General features: G+C 38.9%; 1 protein-coding gene across 7 annotated transcripts in view; it reads left to right on the top strand.

Moving 5' to 3' along the window:
- LOC136864693 (SPRY domain-containing SOCS box protein 3) overlaps positions 1 to 19,497 on the top strand; it is a 261,046-nt gene that overhangs the window by 54,322 nt on the left and 187,227 nt on the right. For all 7 annotated transcript variants that reach the window (XR_011017856.1, XM_068226384.1, XM_068226383.1 and 4 more), the window contains exon 3: positions 10,217 to 10,407. Coding sequence is in view for 6 of the 7 variants with exons in the window: in XM_068226384.1 (XP_068082485.1) it covers positions 10,217 to 10,407 (191 nt within the window). In the remaining variant the exon portion in view is untranslated. The remainder of the gene's footprint in view (positions 1 to 10,216; positions 10,408 to 19,497) is intronic.

The raw sequence follows: 19,497 nt of genomic DNA, 5'->3' as shown, positions 1-19,497 counted from the left end.
TTTAATGCCATGTTAGACTTTTATCTATTACAATGTTTGTCATTTCATGACAGTAAACCGGGCGAGTTGGCCGTGCGGTTAGGGGCACGCAGCTGTGAGCTTGCATCTGGGAGATATTGGGTTTGAATCCCACTGTCGACAGCCTTGAAGATGGTTTTCCGTGGTTTCCCATTTTCACATCGGGTAAACACTGGGGTTGTACCTAAGGCCACGGCTGCTTCCTTCCCACTCCTAAGCCTTTTTATCCCATCGTCTCCATAAGCCCTGTCTGCGTCAATGCAATGTAAAGCAAGTTGTGATGACAGTAAATACATTCTAACGAAGTTTTACTGAATGAACTAACCTCTGAAATCAGTCATCCACTCGGCGCTGTATTTTGAGGCTATCACATTCTTACTTAATTTCAGTACCTAGCATTAAAATTAAGCGATCAGCCTATATTTCTAATGAGTTAACTACTGCTATCGGCTACATTATTTACGCATTTTATTACAGAAATATGTTCTCATAGATTTTGAATTGTGTTTACAGAACACCAGTCGATGAGTATTGCTAATGGATTCCGACATTGCCTTCGAGTTTGATTGTCGGCGAGAGAACTCGCTAGTGCACATAGCGTGAAAACTACACTGAAGAGGATCAATCACATTCAGTATAATATCTTGAGTGCACAAATATCAAAATAACAGAAATATAATGCACGCTTAATTGCTCTTAATAACAGATGCACCAGTGATTGGGTTCTCGCAATAACTGAAGGATAGTACACAGTTCAGTATAGGAATTTTCAAGGGGCAGAAAGAAACTGTCGTTACAACAGAGTTCTCGCTATATGCCGCACTCTATAGTTGACTTCTACTGTATATGCTTATAAGTCCATTAGGACTATGCAAAGTACTTAGAGGTGTGCATTTGCCTTCCTTTGTGCCCATATTTCTTTCATTTTTATACTGTGATCTTCCTTTCTGCCTTCTTTGGTCTTTCCTCTTGGTCAACTTGCCATTTGTGAATTTTGGATCTGAAGATTACCCTGGATGGAAAGTTGAGCCTCAACTCCTCTTTTTTTATCATGTCTTGAATACTTAATATCTTTAAGGAAAGGCATGTAGAACAGCAATTAATAGGAAGAGAGCCAAATCCATATGCATGTGGATTTACAAAATAGTTTCGTACAAATTTGGATGGATTCTCTGACTTGACTTTTCAAGCATGGAATGAAATACTTCACTGATATGTCAGTTCTTCTGTTTCAAACCTTCTGGTTATCTTGATTGGTGATGAACTGTTGTGTGTACTTGCGAGCATAAGTCAAAGGCCTGTCAATCAGGATTAGAGTGTCCTTCAGGTAAACACTGTCAGGCTGGAGTCCTGCTACAAGAGGCTTGTAAATAGCCAGCAATTGGTGAATGTGTCAGACTGCTAATTTTCATTTGAGAGGAATGTATGACCTGACTAGCAATAAAGATGTTGATAATATAGATAATTATGCAGACCTAGTCTCTTCAGTCATGAAGAATTTCGATTGACACCGGCCTTGGGGCAGATAAAGTTGTATTTAAAACAATAAGACATCCAATTGCAGTGAGTGTGATAATACATATTGCTAGGCTGATGTTAAATAAAGAAGTTGTTCCAGATGTGCTTAGAACTGCTAAAGAGTTCTGATATTCATGGGAGAGGACGAGATGGATATTTCAAATTGGAGACAAGTCACCATCTGTTCTGTCATCTGGAGGGTTATACCAAAAACATTAGATTGCATTGTAAGGGAATAAGCTTCCTTAAACCATTGTCAAAGGGGTTTTGTTATTACGCCTGGGACTTTTATTAACATAAATATCATCGATGGGATTTTCTGTACAGCTGCAGTACACGTCCTCCACATGCATAGTTTCAAGATGGCGTCCGGGAGTAGTCGTGTGTCGGTATCGCTCCGTATCTTTTGTCTATTAGTAGTGTTCAAATGTAGTATCACGTCCGTTTGAGTCTGTCTCCAGGATGAGAGTGTGCTAGACTTCGACGTGAAATATGCAAACCGTTGGGAAAACTCTTTTGTGAATGGTTCGGAGCTTCGTATTTCGGCCCACGGGCTGGATTTAAATGAAACTATGTATTTGGTGACGTCACAACCAGGCGGCCTGTCTGTGAGAAAACAACAGACAAACTCTAGCCCAAAGACATCTGGTTCAGCGATTTGTGTGCTTCTATTGGCTTTGTCCGGCGACATACATCTGAACCCAGGACCCCAGCATGACAGCGGTATGAATTTCTTCTACCAAAATGTAGGGAGCATGTGTAATTCTTTGACGGACTTTAACCTTGCTTTCAGTGACGCCAGCAAAGACTGTATTCGTATAGTTGAAAGTTGGTTAAATGATTCTGTTGGTGATAATGAACTGTTGTCTACTGATTACTGTGTGTTTTGTCAAGACAGACATTAGGTCCATAGTAGCAAACTGAGAGGGGGAGGGATTATGGTTGCTGTGAAATCTGCTCTAAGGCCAGTTTCACGGCCAGAGCTGGCGGGAGACTGGGAGTGTCTCGTGGTCAAGGCCACCCCAACATCAGGGAGGTCTGTGTTTATAGTGTGCTGCTACCTGCCACCGGATGAAGTGACTGCTAGGATGAGTAATCTTTGAGCAACACTGGCCAACGTTACAGCTGTTTTAAATCCGCAGGACATTCTTGTAGTTTGCGGTGACTTTAACATCAGAAATTTGGCTTGGAATCCTGGTCCCATTATAAAACAGAGATGTGCGGATGTCTTCTTACTTCCTGAAATCGTCAGTGAATTCGGACTCAAGCAAATGTGTCACTTCCCAACAAGAAACAAGAACTTCCTGGACCTTGTTCTAATATCGGATCAATACTGTGGACACTTGGACTGCTTTGAGACGGAAAAGGTAATTACTTCTGACCATCGAGCTGTAGAATTCACTCTATCTTTACCACGAGTTATGCGCCCCGTACCACAGAAGAAGTTAATGTTCGCATGGACTAAGGCCGAATTTCCTCAAATGAGAAATCTCCTTTCGTTGTGTCCCTGGAATTTAATCGAGGACTCCCCCTCCATTGACGAGGCGTTAACCCTTTTCTACGACTTACTTTGCGCTGTAATAAAAGACACTGTATCGTCCCGGATAGTTAGCACGCGGAAGTACCCATGCTGGTACGACTCTGAGGTAATAGATAAATTAAAAGAAAAGGAGAGGGCAAGAAGGAAGTTTAAAAAAATGGGCCATAATAGTGATTATGTGCAATTTTCGACCATACGCGGTGAATTTAAGCGCCTTCAGCTCATAAAATACAGAAACTATATAACTTCGATGGAATCGAAATTAGCTGCCAACCCGAAGTGTTTCTGGAATTTTGTAAACAACAAACGGAGGTCATCTCGCCTGCCATCTACTATGCTTCAGGACGGGGAAGAAATACAGGACAAGAGGAGCATCTTGGACAGTTTTGCAGATACCTTTGAAAAGTATCACTCACCTGCCGCACAGTGTAATCTATCCGCTTCGTCCGTGTGTGATATAGGCCTAACTTCAATAGTGACCTCTCCAGCAGAGGTATCTTCAATTCTTGCTTCTTTGGATACCTCCAAATCATGTGTTCCAGATGACGTACCCGCAGTAGTATTGAAAGAATGTGCGTCTGAGCTAGGTAGGCCACTTAGCATCATAATAAATGTCATTCCCGTCAGGGTATTTTCCGTGTGAGTGGAAGAAAGGTTATGTCATACCAGTGTTCAAGAAAGGAGACAAAATGGTGTTTGATACCTATAGGCCTGTTGTGTTATTGTCCCTAATTTCAAAGGTGGCAGAGAAGATCGTGTATAAGAGATTGTACAGTTCAGTTCCACAGTATATTAATATAGCGTAGCACGGTTTTGTACAGAAACGCTCTACTGTGTCCAGTATGGCGGTGTATATCAATTTCATTTCTGAATCTCTGGATAGGAGGCAACAAGTGGATGTTGTTTATACGGACTTCTCCAAAGCCTGTGATTCAGTTCAACATGATACTCTACTCACCAAATTGTCAGCATATGGGATAGGAGGAAGTGCTTTGGAGTGGATTAGAAGCTATCTCACTAATAGAGTTTGCGTAGTAAAAGCTGATAGTATTATGTCAAAGCTGTACCACCCTACTTCAGGTGTCCCCCAAGGCTCTTTACTTGGCCCTCTTTTCTTTGTCATATTTATAAATGATATAACATCAGTTATACAACACAGTAATTGCCTTCTCTATGCTGACGATCTAAAGATCTTTAAGGTAATCAATAGTGAGTTGGGCTGTAAGTTGTTACAGTCTGACTTAAACCTACTAAGTAACTGGTGTGAAATGTGGCTGCTTGGGGTTTGAATACTTCAAAATGCAACACAATTACATTTTCACGCAAGTTGGAACCAGTAAATTACCCTTACCATGTATGCAATAACCAAATAGCTCGTGTGAATAAAATAAATGATCTTGGTGTGACAGTTTCAAACTGCTACGGTCTTTCCTTCGAGAAACATTTAGACAAGATTTCTAGGAAAGGGTTTAAATTACTTGGCTTTCTGAAAAGAAATTGTGCCGAATTTGTTTCTCCTAGAACTCTAAAAACTTTGTTTTGCACTCTAATCAGGCCATCGTTAGAATACTGTTGCGAAGTGTGGCTACCTTCTCAGCAGTATTTAATACAAAACTTGGAAAGAATCCAAATAAGGTTCATGAAATGGATCAGCTACAAGGGTTTGGGTATTTCTCTCTCTTCGTCCAATTACGAGTCTTTTTGTGAGACTATGAGCATGAGGACATTGCACTCACGCCGCAGATGTGCCAATGCCCTCTTTCTTTATAAGTGTCTGACGAACAGAGTTGATTGCTCAACATTACTGGAGCTGATTCCATTACATGTTCCTCGTCGCAATACTAGGCAAGCGTATATTTTTCATCTGCCTAAAGTGAGAACTGTGGCTCGGGCTAACTCATGGCTTGTGAGGGCACTAACATCACTGAATGAGATGGGTGAATCAATGGACCTTTTTCACTCACCCCCGTCTAAAACCAGATATGCCCTAATGACCTCACGAATGTAAGGCCCTATATGTAAGATATGTAAATGTTACTAGATGTAGTTTAATAATGTCAATTATTTAAGGAGATTGAGTCTTATTTATTTATTTAATTTATTTAAGGTTTTGTAAATATGCATATAAAATGGTCTCTAGATTTAGTTTGAATTTGGTTTTTATTTTAGAAAATTAGTGTTATTTACTTAAGGTGTATTTGCTGTATATTATCTTTTATTGAATCATCTTTAATTGGGGAAATAACCTGTTAATGATAAATAAATCTATTCTATTCTATTCTATTCTATTCTATTCTATTCTATTCTATTCTATTCTATTTTAATGTCATTAAAGCCTTTGAGAGCATTGGGTATGGTCATCTGTGGCCATTGAGCATTCTCAGTTGCCTGATTCTCTCAAACTTCTACTAATAAAACAACTTACAAAAAATAGGTCACAGATACAAACAAATGAAGGCTGCACTGAGGAAATATATATCAAATGCAGATTGATGCAAGGAGATCTACTGTCGGATTTTTTATTATGGATACTCGAGTTTAGGCTTTAATTACAAACGAACCAATAGGCCTATTGCAATGCGAGTTATACCAGTATTTTCCTTGTTTAATTCTACATTAGCGTATATAAGACACATTGTTTTTGACGTCCATTAAATATTTTTTATTTGTGGTTGTAATAAATATTGCCCGTGTTTTTGGCTTCTTCTCTAGGAAGCGCTCACTTAGGAATATATACAAGGAAAACTACTTGTCTGATGGTAATGAAATTTTTATATGTTATAACCACATGTATTTGTAGTGTAATACTAAAGTTATAATTTTTTTCAATCATCCCGAAAAAAGTTCTTATTTTTCTAAAGCAACTCTTTCTCAGCCCAGGATAAACGTACAACAGCAAAGTTGGGCTTGTTTTGAAGCACTCAGTCATGGTTATCAGAAACTACAACAACTGTAACCGTACAGTTTGGTACCGAATTTATGAAGAGTAATATTGAAAGGAGGTTTTGTGTACGCCGGACCGTGCGATTAACAGCAGGCCGGGTGGTGAAAACGGGCGCAGTGTTGCCGCGTTCAGTAGTAATCACGCGCGCAACGAACACAGTACACTCGCCCCGGGCAGTTGTGGAACGGAATGCCCATGACCTTGGTTTATCCGCAAGCTATTTTCAGTTTCCTATGTTCTGCATGTTGGCCACGTCACTTCAAGATGCCTCCAAGACCGCTGTTATCAGAGGGTGAACTTGCAATGATTTTGAGTGCTATTTGTTTCTTTCAGTGTGAGGGGGAAAAAGTAGGGGACAAGAGGTTCCCTGTGTACCAGAAGGTGGCAGATTGTCTTGGATTATCGCTGTCGTCAGTGAAGAGAGTAGGAGCCGCTTCAAAGGAGAATGATGGAAATACGTCATCCAGGCCAAGAAAGAAGCAGTGTGTGAGACCAGGGCGTCCGAAAATCCATCTAGATGATTTTACTTTGGGCACAATACGAAGAAATATGCACGATTTTTATATGAATAAGATATTTCCCACAATTAAAAGCCTCCGCATGAAACTGTTAGAAAATATGCTGGATTTTCCCGATATGTCAATTTCTACGCTTTTGAAAGTAGTTCGAAGCTTGGGATTCCGATTCAAAAAACTAAACAGGAAACCAGTGCTAATGGAATCTGTGACAGTTGCTGCATCCCGACATACCTACCTTAGACGAATTAGAGACTTAAGAGCACAGGGCTACAAGATCTTTACAGACAAGACGTGGTGCGGACAGAACCATAATATGAAATATGGGTGGCAAGAAAACGTGATTGAAGCTTTAGAAAACAAATTTGACAACTATAATCTGTACAGAGGGTACATTCAGCAAATTTATGGATGGCGTGGAGGATTCAAAACACCGTCTGGAGCTGGGAAACGCATCATAATTTTACACATCGGAAGTGAAGGATTTCTTGACGGTGCAGAACTTTGTTTTATTGGCAAGAAAGGCAGTGGTGATTACCACAATGAGATGAACTCGACTCATTATGAAGAATGGTTCACGAAAGTCCTGAGTTTATTGCCTCAAAAGTCGGCTGTCGTTATAGATCAAGCTCCATATCATACGATGGTCAATCCTTCATCTAAAAACCCGAACATGTCATGGCTGAAACCTGAAATTATATCCTGGATAACATCAAAGAATATTTCACTACCACCTGGAGTTGACGATTATAACAAATTAACGAAATCAGAGCTGATTGTCCTTGCCAGGCCTTATTTTCAAACACCGGTAAAGAAGCTGGAACAACTGACTAAACGACTTCGACCAGATGTACAGCTTGTTTGGTTACCAGTGGCCCATTGCGAGCTTAATCCAATCGAGCTCATTTGGGCTTACGTAAAAGGGAAAATAGCAAAAACAAATATGGCTAACACATTAAAAAATGGTAGAGGTATGGAAGCAATTAACGCTTTATGCCGAGAAGCCTTACGTACCGCCACCCCTGAACTCTGGAAACAATGCATTAAAAACGCTAAGAAAATTGAAGACCACTACTGGGAAAAAGATGGACTGTCTGAAAACGTCCCTTATTTCGAGCCAGTCATAATCAACATGAATGACAGCAGCACCGATTCATCGGAATACAGTGATTTTTCAGACGAAGAAAATTGATAGAATTAAATATTGTAAATATATGTAAATAATAATGTAAATAACTCTTGTAAAAATTGTACAGTGTGATATTTCTAAATAAGTCAACCATTTTTAAACCTGCCTTTGAAGGTCCAAAGCCCTTATGAGAAAAGGTGATGGGAAGTGGAATTTATAAGAGGAAATAAAATTTAAGGTTGAAAGTAAACGAAAAGCTGTGTTCGTTGCGCGCGTGATAATACTGAACGCGGCAACACTGCGCCCGTTTTCACCACCCGGCCTGCTGTTAATCACACGGTTCGGCGTACACAAAACCTCCTTTCAATATTACTCTTCATAAATTCGGTACCAAACTGTATGGTTACAGTTGTTGTAGTTTCTGATAACCATGACTGAGTGCTTCAAAACAAGCCCAACTTTGCTGTTGTACGTTTATCCTGGGCTGAGAAAGAGTTGCTTTAGAAAAATGATAAGAACTTTTTTCGGGATGATTGAAAAAAATTATAACTTTAGTATTACACTACAAATACATGTAGTTATAACATATAAAAATTTCATTACCATCAGACAAGTAGTTTTCCTTGTATATATTCCTAAGTGAGCGCTTCCTAGAGAAGAAGCCAAAAACACGGGCAATATTTATTACAACCACAAATAAAAAATATTTAATGGACGTCAAAAACAATGTGTCTTATATACGCTAATGTAGAATTAAACAAGGAAAATACTGGTATAACTCGCATTGCAATAGGCCTATTGGTTCGTTTGTAATTAAAGCCTAAACTCGAGTGTCCATAATAAAAAATCCGACAGTAGTATCACCTTTTTTTATTTGACTGGAATATTAACCACGTACTTAATAACGTAACTGAAGAAAAAGTTGTTGAAGCTTACGGTTTCAAATTGATCACTGATACTGATCCAACAACGGCATTATGCTTCGCTGATGTTATAGACAAAGAAGCAGCCTTGATCTTGGTCGCAACCACCATCAATATGCTACAAGAGATAGGCCTAGAAATTAACACTAAGAAATCTAGAACTATTATCATTCAAAATGGAAAATTAATCTGTAATACAGTCCTCATAATCTGTGGCAATATCACAAGTATTGGCAGTGATAAAAAAGTTTAAAATTTGGGTGCGCCCTTCAATAAGATGCTGCTATTCAGTGAAAACCAAACTTTAGAACATCTGAGAAGTAATTTAAACATGCTTGTTGCCTCATATTTGCTGCACCCACAACAAAAATGAACTCTAAATCAGTTCATAGGCCCCACTTTAATATATCCTTTTCAGTATAGAGAAAATTCCCAAGAAGTTTTTTATGAAAGCAGACAGTTTAATCAAGAGTGCAGTGAAGGAAACTCTTCAGCTGCTCAGTGACACACTTAACAGTGTGTTGTACACAAGCAGTAAATATAAAGGCTTGTCTATACTTCATGCAACGTGGGAAGCATATCTCCAACAATTAATCATCAATCGCAAACTCTAAGTTAGTAGCGATCCTCATGTTAATGTTATCGGAAATTATGATGCCACCAATTGTTGCGTCTCAGAGCTACAGATAAGTACTGATAACAGATCCAAGAGTGTTAGAAGATCCGAGAGGTTCTACGGCTAAAGGAATTTCATGGTTGAGTAACTACCCACACAAAGGGAGAGGCATTCCCTTATTAGCCGAAGTACCATCCACCAACTCAAGGATGGCGAAATGCAATGGGCTGTCATCTTCGGAATGAAGATACCTGCTGAAAATGACGGCAATGGTCACCTCAGTGCGCATTCTACCTGGAGATTCTATGAGCACAGGCCAGTACAGGCACTGTAGCGAGTATCAAACCTTACCACATGTGCTCAGGAGCTGCCCTCAGGGAGAGTTACTTCGCATTAAATGCCATAACACTGTGTGATCTTTACTATTGAGCGGTCCCAATGAAAAATCCTTGAGGTTCGTAATCGTCGTCTTGATATAATTGCCATCAACTGGAGAAAAAATGATGCAGAAATTGTTAACCCTACTGTAAGGTTCAAGACTCTCTTTCCGAGCCAGATGACATAAAGAGCTGCTCCAGTTTAGCATGTCTGTGAGCTCTTGTACACTTTCACCTCTCATATCTATGCCAGGTGCTGCTCTGCAGTTTACAGGTTGGTTATTTGCAAAGTTGCCTTTTGTGCACTCGATACTCATTCACCACAGCAGCCTACAAAAAGTCACAAATTCTGCTGTTTCAGAAAAACCTTCACCTTTGTCCTAAAATCCAGTAATCGTCCGTTTTTGTAACTGGATAAATTGCTCCTTTTACCCATAATAGCGACGAGTGATGTGTATGTGCAGATTGCCTGTCATTCACGTTACACACACCATGTGACATACTTCATGGGCTATGCTCCGCTGATGCTAAATGTGGAAGGTGGTCATTATAACTGTACTGTATATAATTGCCCTCTACTAATTTATTGATGGAGTTTGTTGGAAAGTATCTTAGAGCATGTTTTCTGTATTTCAGCACATGAATGGGCATGGGATCATCAAGGCATCTCGTCTTCTACTCACCTGAGTCGAGATAACCGGGAGGTATTTTTCCACCCGGGCTACAGCTCAGGAACAGCTGTTGTGCGTGGGAACAAACCATGCGTGAAGGGACAGTATTATTACTGGGAAATAAAAGTGCTGACTCCAATGTATGGCACAGATGTGGTAATTATGAATTCCTATTTCAGTTTATTACAGGATTGCAGGTAGGCTTACTACATAATGCACATGTTAAATATTTTTGCATAATTAACAAGTAAAGGGGATTAACATTTGTTTTCTTTACCTAGATAGGATCTAAAGTGAAAAATGGCTTTCATTACGAATATATATTGTAGTACTGTATATGTGGTATTATTCTCTGCATAACTTGGCAATGCAAGTTAACCACAAATTCTAACTACATGAAAATTAGCATAATCTACTGGCATGATTGACGTAATATTTTGTAGACTGAATGCCCGAGTTTGATGGAACAAAGTTATTGAACTCGGTAGTAACCTTGTGAGTATTTCAGGGTTCTGTGATTGGGCCTTCGCTACGTGTAACATTCCGGATTAACCCTCTAGATTGTGTGACGCCCACTCTGACACTGTATGCAGATGATTGTATAATGCACAGGGACATCAGAAATCGTGATGATGCCAAAAATTAGAGGAAAACCTGGAAAGAATAGCTATATGGGTTCAAGGAAATAGAATATACTTAAATGAAAATATATTTAAGTAGAGCCAGAGAACCTGTCTCTCATAATCTCTCGGTGCAAAGCGATGTTGTTTCTAAATTTTCATCTGTAATACTAATAGAATTTATGATCTGTAACAATGGGAAGTGGACAATATACATTGAGGAAATAACATGCTAGACTTTCAGGATCAAGCTTGATAGCTGCAGTCGTTTAAATCAGATCAAAAATTAGATGTATGGCTTTTTCAGGCGTTTGCTCTATTAACCAGCGTTTTGTCTTAGGTCTGACACTAGACTCTTCAGAGTGGGATGTGTCAGACCCTACCCACTGACGCTGGGGTGTATGCAGGTGAACTTATCAGAAGCCTGTTTAAGAGGCACAGTCTGATAACTTCATACTGGAGATAAAACTCCACAATGGAATTAATGCCCGCCAAGCAATTCCGAATGGAAATTCTAAGTTCCCATGGAGGGAATTAGATATTTTTCCACCAATCGAGCATATCAAAAATCAAGAATCCAACAGCAAATAAGCAAGTGAGCTGGTATGTAGCAAGTGAGAGAGAGTCCGTCACTGTGTGCACCAATATATTCTTAGCTCTGTTCTCCAGCATAACTCCTGGTTCAATTGACGTTCTAAATTCCTCAGTGTTGTGAATCACATGGCACATGGTTTCTTATTAATTAGTTAATTAATTCTGTAATGAATTTTATTTCATAATATCATGATTTATATTTCCTAAAATATGTTACCAAATCTTTCATACACACTCGGAGAATGCTTGTAAAGGCGCCGAATCTAAAGTTTTGATATTACGAGAAGTTTTAATGTTCATTTCTTGTGGATGTAGAGTCCAACAGTATAATAAATTTATCCGTCTTTTCTCGTGGTGATAACGTTGGTCTATACCCTTCAACAGGTTATATAAAATGAAAAAGAAAGTTACCCCTTTGATTTCACCGGTGAACACTCGGCGTTGGTTGAAAACATTGTTGATGACGAGGAGAAAGAGAAGGAAAAGGAGTCTTAAGTATCAGGGAAGAAAACCTTGTGGTTGTTGAATGCTTCAAATATTTGCGAAGTGAAATAATGCAAGATGTAAGGTTGGAAAAGAGATCAGCAGAAGGGTACAAGTGGAAAATATTTTCTACTAGAATGTAATGAACTTGGTGTGGGGAACAGAGAAGTTCCTATGAAATGTAAAGAGATAATGTACATGATGTACTATATCTTTATACAGTAAAACCTTGTTAATTTGAAGTCGTTGGGATGCAAAAGTCATATTTCGAATTAACCGCAAACACGTAGGCTAATTCGGAAATGCTAACCCTTGCGGCATCACAATATATTCTAAGACCCGTTACTGCATGCAATTAACCTTGATTTACAGTTTACTGTAAACCTCTCAAATGCCATGGAAAAGAAAAAAGAAAAAAAAACTTATTTCCAAAATGTATCCAACAAGGTGCATTTACAGTATGCAAATAATGCACTTGGATAAATCACTGGCAAACATAACCTCACGCAATGAAATCAAAAGAAAGAAAAAACATGATTCAAAGACGAGGAGAAATCTATATTGGCTCCCCTGTGCAAGTGCCTTATTCATTGCATTACTGTACTGTATGCATTTTAAATGCCTTGTACTTGCACGGAAAGTACCCGATGCCCTTAAAACATCGTGGCTTATTGAACTTTCCTATGATGAGGGGAGAAAGTCTCTCGCTTCCGTCCACATTACAACAACAGTACAGTGACTACTCTTGTATGATTTCTCGCCATGGCACTTCTAAGACCCAGTAATGCATGCAATCACCTTGATTCTCAGTTTAAACTTTTCAAATGCCATGGAAGACACTATTTCAGAAATGTATCCAACAAGGTGTACTTACATTATTCAAATAATGCACTTGGATAAAACAATGGCAAACATAACCTCACGCAACAAGAGGAAAAAAACGACTATTCAAAGACAAGGACAAATTATGCTGACTCCCCTGTGCAAATGCTTTATCTTTTGGATTACTGTACTATTGCATTTTTGGATGCCTTGTATTGTACGGAAAGTGCCTGATGCCCTTAAAACATCGTGGCTTTTCGAACTTTCCTATGACGCGGAAAGGAAGTCTCTCGCTTCCGTGTGTACTGCATAGCAACACAGTACATTTTCCAGCTGGCAGGTCTCTCCTTTAAAACCATAAGTCTGTTTGGCCTCAGCATTTAAAAAATAAAACAAACAATGCAGTTTCATCGGCATTGACAGTATTGTTTGGTGCATACGAATTGATTATATAAGTCACGCTTTTGCACCAACTGTCGGCATCGTCAGTGTTCACGGATTCTACCTCTCCACACACTGCCTGCTACATGATATTGTGGTGTTCCTTAAAACGCCGAATTAAAAAAGTTACGATTCCACTTGAACTTAACAGATATGAAGCACACTGTAGACACGCCGAAGTGGGTGAAAGCGCAGAAAGTTACCCCTGCATGTTCTGGAAGACACGTTCGTTCATGACGTGGAGAAATTTTGAATTTAAATTACTCTGTAAAATACTATTTTTTTCAAAATGTAAAGGCAGTTTCAAATTAAAAGTCTGAATTTCGATAATGGGACCGACATTGTTCTTCGAATTACGAATTATCCGTATTTCAAATTAAACTATTTAAATAACATGCAAAACCGTACCTCATGTTTCCGGAAATGAGAGCTGCTTCGAATTAGGTGAGATTTTGAATTAACCGATTTCGAATTATCGAGGTTGCACTGTATTAATGTGTGCATGAGAGACTTGGACATTGACAGCAAAGGTGTGAGAGTCAAATTCAGACCAGGGAGATGAAGTTCCTGAGGATTATGGTAGGGAAGACAAGCAGAGATGGAGTAAGAAATTTTGAGATCGGAAAAGAAATAGTGACAGTGTGGTGAAGAATAAATTGAGATGGTTTGGACATATTGTGAGGATGGAGGAGGGAAGGATACCAGTGTTGGAGGTTAAGACTGAGGTAAAGTGGCAGGCCGAGAGCAACAGAACAGAATAACATACCTGCCAATTTTACAGTTTATCCCTAAAATTTATGAAAATTGCAGCATTTTAAGTCTTTGCGGACAAAAATTTGAAGCATTATCATTCGATAATCATCCCACTTTCGTACAATTGATTGTTTGCGTGGGTTGAAGGCAAGTCCACGTTAGTCGATAACTCATTCTTTGATATGATTGGTACTTTTAACCGTGTGATGTTTGTGTCTTCATTGTAATTGAATTTAAAGCCGAGATAACAGTTCTTCCATGTGAATCTTAGGTGTCGACAGGCTCTGCTCTGCAAATTCTTTGTTGCACTTTGTTTGCGTGTTGTGATTTAACCCCATATTCTTTGACCATGTGAGTAGTGTTCTTTGTTGACGAAGCTGGTGTTCCTTGAATGTATTGACCTTTTGATTATGACATTTTAATGAAGTGTTCGAGATTTTTGTGTTATAACTTCATGCTTCGCAGTTTCCTGTATTCCTTGGACTAATTACATTCGTTCCACATGTGTATGTCCCTTTACCATGTACCTATTCTTTGTTCATGAGGTTGGTGTTCAATTAATGGTTTTAAGACTCTGTGTGCTTTGACAATTTTTAATGAAATGTTTGACTGCCTTGAGTGTTTGTTATAATTTTATGTGACGTTCAGTGATCCAGGTTCCTTTCGATGTTTCATTAGATATAGACACATTTGTTCATGGACATTTTCATATGCTATATTCCTATTGTAGGATTCATGAATAAATCCAACAAGAAACAGTACTTCCAGATATTTAAAGAACAGTGTTGCCAACTTATATTTTCAAGATCCGCTAAATACTACTAAAAATCCACTAAAATTCCGCCAAGATATCGGATCTCAAATAATGAGCAATAATAATAATAATAATAATAATAAATGTCTGCACTCACCTGATCTGTGAGTTTCACTGGGATTAACCCTGAGCCGTAGGAGTTTTAGTGCTAGGTGCAAACTAGGTGAATCCCCTACCTCAAGGGCCACACACAAAACAGGCCAGTTCATTAAACGGTCTTCCTTCATAGCATAAATATAAATGCTACTCTCTCACAGTTTCATTATCTGTCGTCATTTGTCAACTAAGAGACAAGTACCCTTTCCCCATGCATTACAAATTTATTATAGTATGATTTCATAACATCAAATTCAAATAACATGTTTTCCTCATGTGACTGCTAGCTCCTGATAAGAAATACGGAATAGCTTGGTGACAGACTGAAGTACAAATTTTTTTAAAACGTAAAATGGATAAAACACTAAATTTCGCTATAATAAATCTAGAATTCTGCCAAAAAATCTGCTGTCCGCTAAATGATATATTTCTCCGCCGACAGTCTTCTAATTCCACCAGATTTAGCGGAAAATCTGCTAAGTTGGCAACACCATTAAAGAATCTTATTCTGTTGATTTTCCTTGCATACTAAAATCGAGAAAGGGAGAGAAATTTGCCTTTTGTATGGTATATGGGTGTGATATTAATGATATAAGTAATCGTGTGAACTGTGGTAAACACGTAAGTTATGTTAAATCGAAGGAAGATAATAAGAAAATCAACACCTTTTTGCCAAGTCTGGAAACGTTGACAGTGACGTAATTAGGGCTGAGTGTCTGTTTACTTCCTTTTTGGTGGAATACAATGTGCTCTGAAGTGCAGCTGATCGTGCTGGTGCGTTATTTAAGATGATGTTTCCCAAATCAGAAGTTGCAAAGAAATATAGCTGTGTTCGCACAGAAACTACATACATTGTAAATAAAATGGCAAAAAATGCATCATCTGAAGTTAAGTGCCTTCAGAACAGACCCTTTTCTTTGGCAACAGATGGAAGCAATGATGTGAATGCCAAGTTGTGTCCTATTGTTGTTATATTCTATGATATTCCGGGGGAAAAGGTAGTAAGTACTGTGCTATCCATACCAGCATTAGACGGGGACTCAACAGGGCGAAACATAGGTAACCTGATTTTATCACAGCCGATTCTCATAACATACCAGTTGGAGACTGTGTGACTTTCTGCTCTGACAATGCTCCTGTTATGATAGGACACAAAAATGGGGTTTCAGCAGTTCTGAAAGAAGTTCAATCAGGTATTGCCATCATAGGTTGCATTTGCCACCTGATTAATCTAGCAGCTGAAAAAGGTGCTAGAAGATTACCACTTAAAGTGGATGAGATCCTTGTTGATATATTTTATTTCTTAGAGAAGAGTTTTTAAAAGAATGCCTTCAGAAATTTTGCAACTTGCACAATAAAAAGGCAAAGAAAATTCTGAAGCATGTATGTACTAGGTGGTTATCTTTAGGCAGATGTTTGGATAGACTACTGGAACAGTGGGATCTGCTTCTTTCTTTCTTCAAGAAGGAAGTAATATTAGGTATCCAAAACATTTCCACAAGCCTGACATGTTTCAGAATACCTAGAGTTGAACAAAGTGGAGCCAAAGAGTATCAGAAGAAGATAATTCATGATTCTGCTACTACACATGCCCCTAAAAGAATAGCATATTCTTCCAAGTGTGACAAACCCATCCTAAAAAGTAAGACTTCTACCACAACACGCGAGGAAAAAATTGTTTATACTCCTGTCCTCAAACTTGAACAAGGCCTTTTGCACTTTCCTTTATGTGACTGTTCCTGTATTTGACAAATTCAATGCTACCTTTCAGACTTCTTCCCTACAAGTTCACTTTTTATTAGAACTTCTAATGGATTTGCTAAAGCAGTTGTTCACCTAGTTTGTTAAGCCCCAAATTGTCAAAAGCTCCTCATTGCTTGAAGTTGAGTACAACTTGATTCAAAATCAAAGAATTGATGCTGAATTATTTATGCACATCATCAAGTTTCCACTCAAGGATCATGTGTTAAAGCATACTCAAGTTGCTAGGTTAGACAAAATTGAAGATGCACGATTTTCTTCCATTAGTTTTTTCTTGGAAAAGTTTCCTATCATGTTATGCAAGGAAGAGAATGAAACTACAGATGAGGTGGTGAATGAGCTTCAGAGGCAGTTCACAGCTCTTCAGGTAGATGACACTTTGGCCGCAAATCAAGATGCTGCAAGTGATTCAAGTTGGGCACAAATATCAAGAATGTGTGGAGCCGATGGACTTCTTAAGTATAACCAAATTTCTAGAGTAATGCTCTCTATTCTCACCATACCCCATAACAATGCAAAATGTGAACATGTTTTCAGCCTTGTGAAGAAAAATAGAACAGAGTTCAGATCATCCATGTCCAATGAATCTCTGGAATCTAATTTGGTATATTTTGCGGGTTGAACAGTGTTGTTGTTTTCTGTACATTATGTACAGTTTGCCGACGTTTCAAATACATTGCAGTATTCTTTGTCAAGGCGATTGAAATACCCCTACTCGATCCGAGGTAATCAGTCTGCCTGGGACTGATTCGAAATGTTGGCAAAATGTACATAATGTACAGAAAACAACATGGTTCAATCCGGAAAGAAACTAAATAATTCTACACACCGTGGAAGTTTTACCTGTTATGACAAAACATTTTCTCAAGACTTTTTTCAGGAAGCTAAAAAGGTCACATCTATGACTTTAAAGTTGTACTAGCATGTGATATGCAGTGTGTATTATATTACTTCTTGCCTGTGTTACATTAAACAAGTTTTATTGTGTAAAGCCTTTTTCAATTATCGCATATCTGCTGAATTTATCAAGGAGTCCTGTTATGTATGTTCCAAATCAATATTCACCATGCCTGCTGCTGTTTAACATGGATTTCTTCTTGATTGTTACATTCATCTACGAATCATTGGCCTATGATGTAAGTAGATTTGATTTCATTGAAGTGTCCTGTTTAAAGCATGAATTATTGTATTTTGTAGCCCAGAAGTATTTTTTTTTTCGTCAAGCCAGGGGGTGATATAGATGTTGATTCCCATAGGGAACCTGAAATATTTGTCCCGAATGAGTAAATTTATAATACCAATATAAATGGTCCATTATTGGACTTATAAATTTTCCAGCTAACTCATTCCTGGTTGCCAGTGTTTCGCCTCATCACGACGCGCAGGTCGCCTACGGGCATCAAAAGACCTGCACCTGGCGAGCGTTTAGCACACTGGGGTGAAACGCTGGCAACCAGGAATGAATTAGCTGGAAAATTTATTATGGCCAATAACGTATCATTTATATTGGTATTATAAGCCAGGGTATGTCAAATATTAGATTTTTTTGTCGTGCGTGAGTTTTACTGGTGAGTTATACTGATAGCCCTTTTCGAAAGTTGGAAGGTATGGTATAAGAAAAAAAAAAGAATAATATAATTTCTGAAGAGGAGTGATGGAAGGAGTGGCAATGGTGGAGAAGTGCCATCAACACTCTGATCTGGCAGGAGCTGGACAATTAAGATGATGATGATGATGAATAATGATGATGATGATGATGATGATATGAAATGGTGTATGGCTTTTAGTGCCGGGAATGTCCAAGGGCATTTTCGGTTCTCCAGGTGCAGGTCTTTTGATTTTGACGCCTTTAGGCGACCTGCGCGTCGTGATGAGGATGAAATGATGATGAAGACGACACATACACCCAGTCCTCATGACAAGGAAATTAACCAATGATGGTTAAAATTCCCGACCCTGCCAGGAATCGAACTCGGGACCCCTGTGACCAAAGGCCAACACGCTAACCGTTTAGCCATGGAGCCGGACATGATGATGATCATGTTGATGATAATAATGAAGTGAAAAATGAAATAGCGTATGGCCTTTAGTGCCGGAAGTGTCCGAGGACAATTTCGGTTCGCCGGGTGCAGGTCTTTTGATTTGACACTCGTAGGCGACCTGCACATCATGATGAGGATGAAATGTTAATGAAGAAAACACATACATCCAGTCTCCGTGCCAGGGGAATTAACCAATTATGGTTAAAATTTCTGACCCTGCCAAGAATTGAACCCGGGACCCCTGTGACCAAAAGCCAGCACGCTAACCATTTAGCCCTGGAGTTGGATGATGATGATGATAAATCATAATAATATTAGTTTTACATTCCGCTAACTACTTCTGTTCTGGTTTCTGGAGACTCTGAGATGTCAGAATTGTGTCCTGCATGAATTCTTTTATATGCCGGGCTGAGTGGCTCAGACGGTTAAGGCGCTGGCCTTCTAACCCCAACTTGGCAGGTTCGATCCTGGCTCAGTCCGGTGGTATTTCAAGGTGCTCAAATACGACAGCCCCGTGTCGGTAGATTTACTGGCATGTTAAAGAACTCCTGCGGGACTAAATTCCGGCACCTCGGCGTCTCCGAAGACCTTAAAAAGTAGTTAGTGGGACGTAAAACAAATAACGTTAATTATTAATTAATTAATTCTTTTATGTGTTGGTAAGCCTTCTGTCTTGAGGCCGATATTTTTAAAGTATAAATCACACTTTTCTTTGAGAGGAAATAAGAATTGTGTCAGAATTTGGATGACTACTGATAAACATTATAATCCTCAGCTCTTTTAGGGTTGCATATGATCGGTGTCATTGCTAGTAATATGA

Source organism: Anabrus simplex, chromosome 2 (assembly GCF_040414725.1).
Source record: "Anabrus simplex isolate iqAnaSimp1 chromosome 2, ASM4041472v1, whole genome shotgun sequence".
Taxonomy (NCBI): Eukaryota; Metazoa; Arthropoda; class Insecta; order Orthoptera; family Tettigoniidae; genus Anabrus; species Anabrus simplex.
Note: the sequence above shows the minus strand (reverse complement) of the source record. Positions and strands in the feature narration are given on the sequence as shown.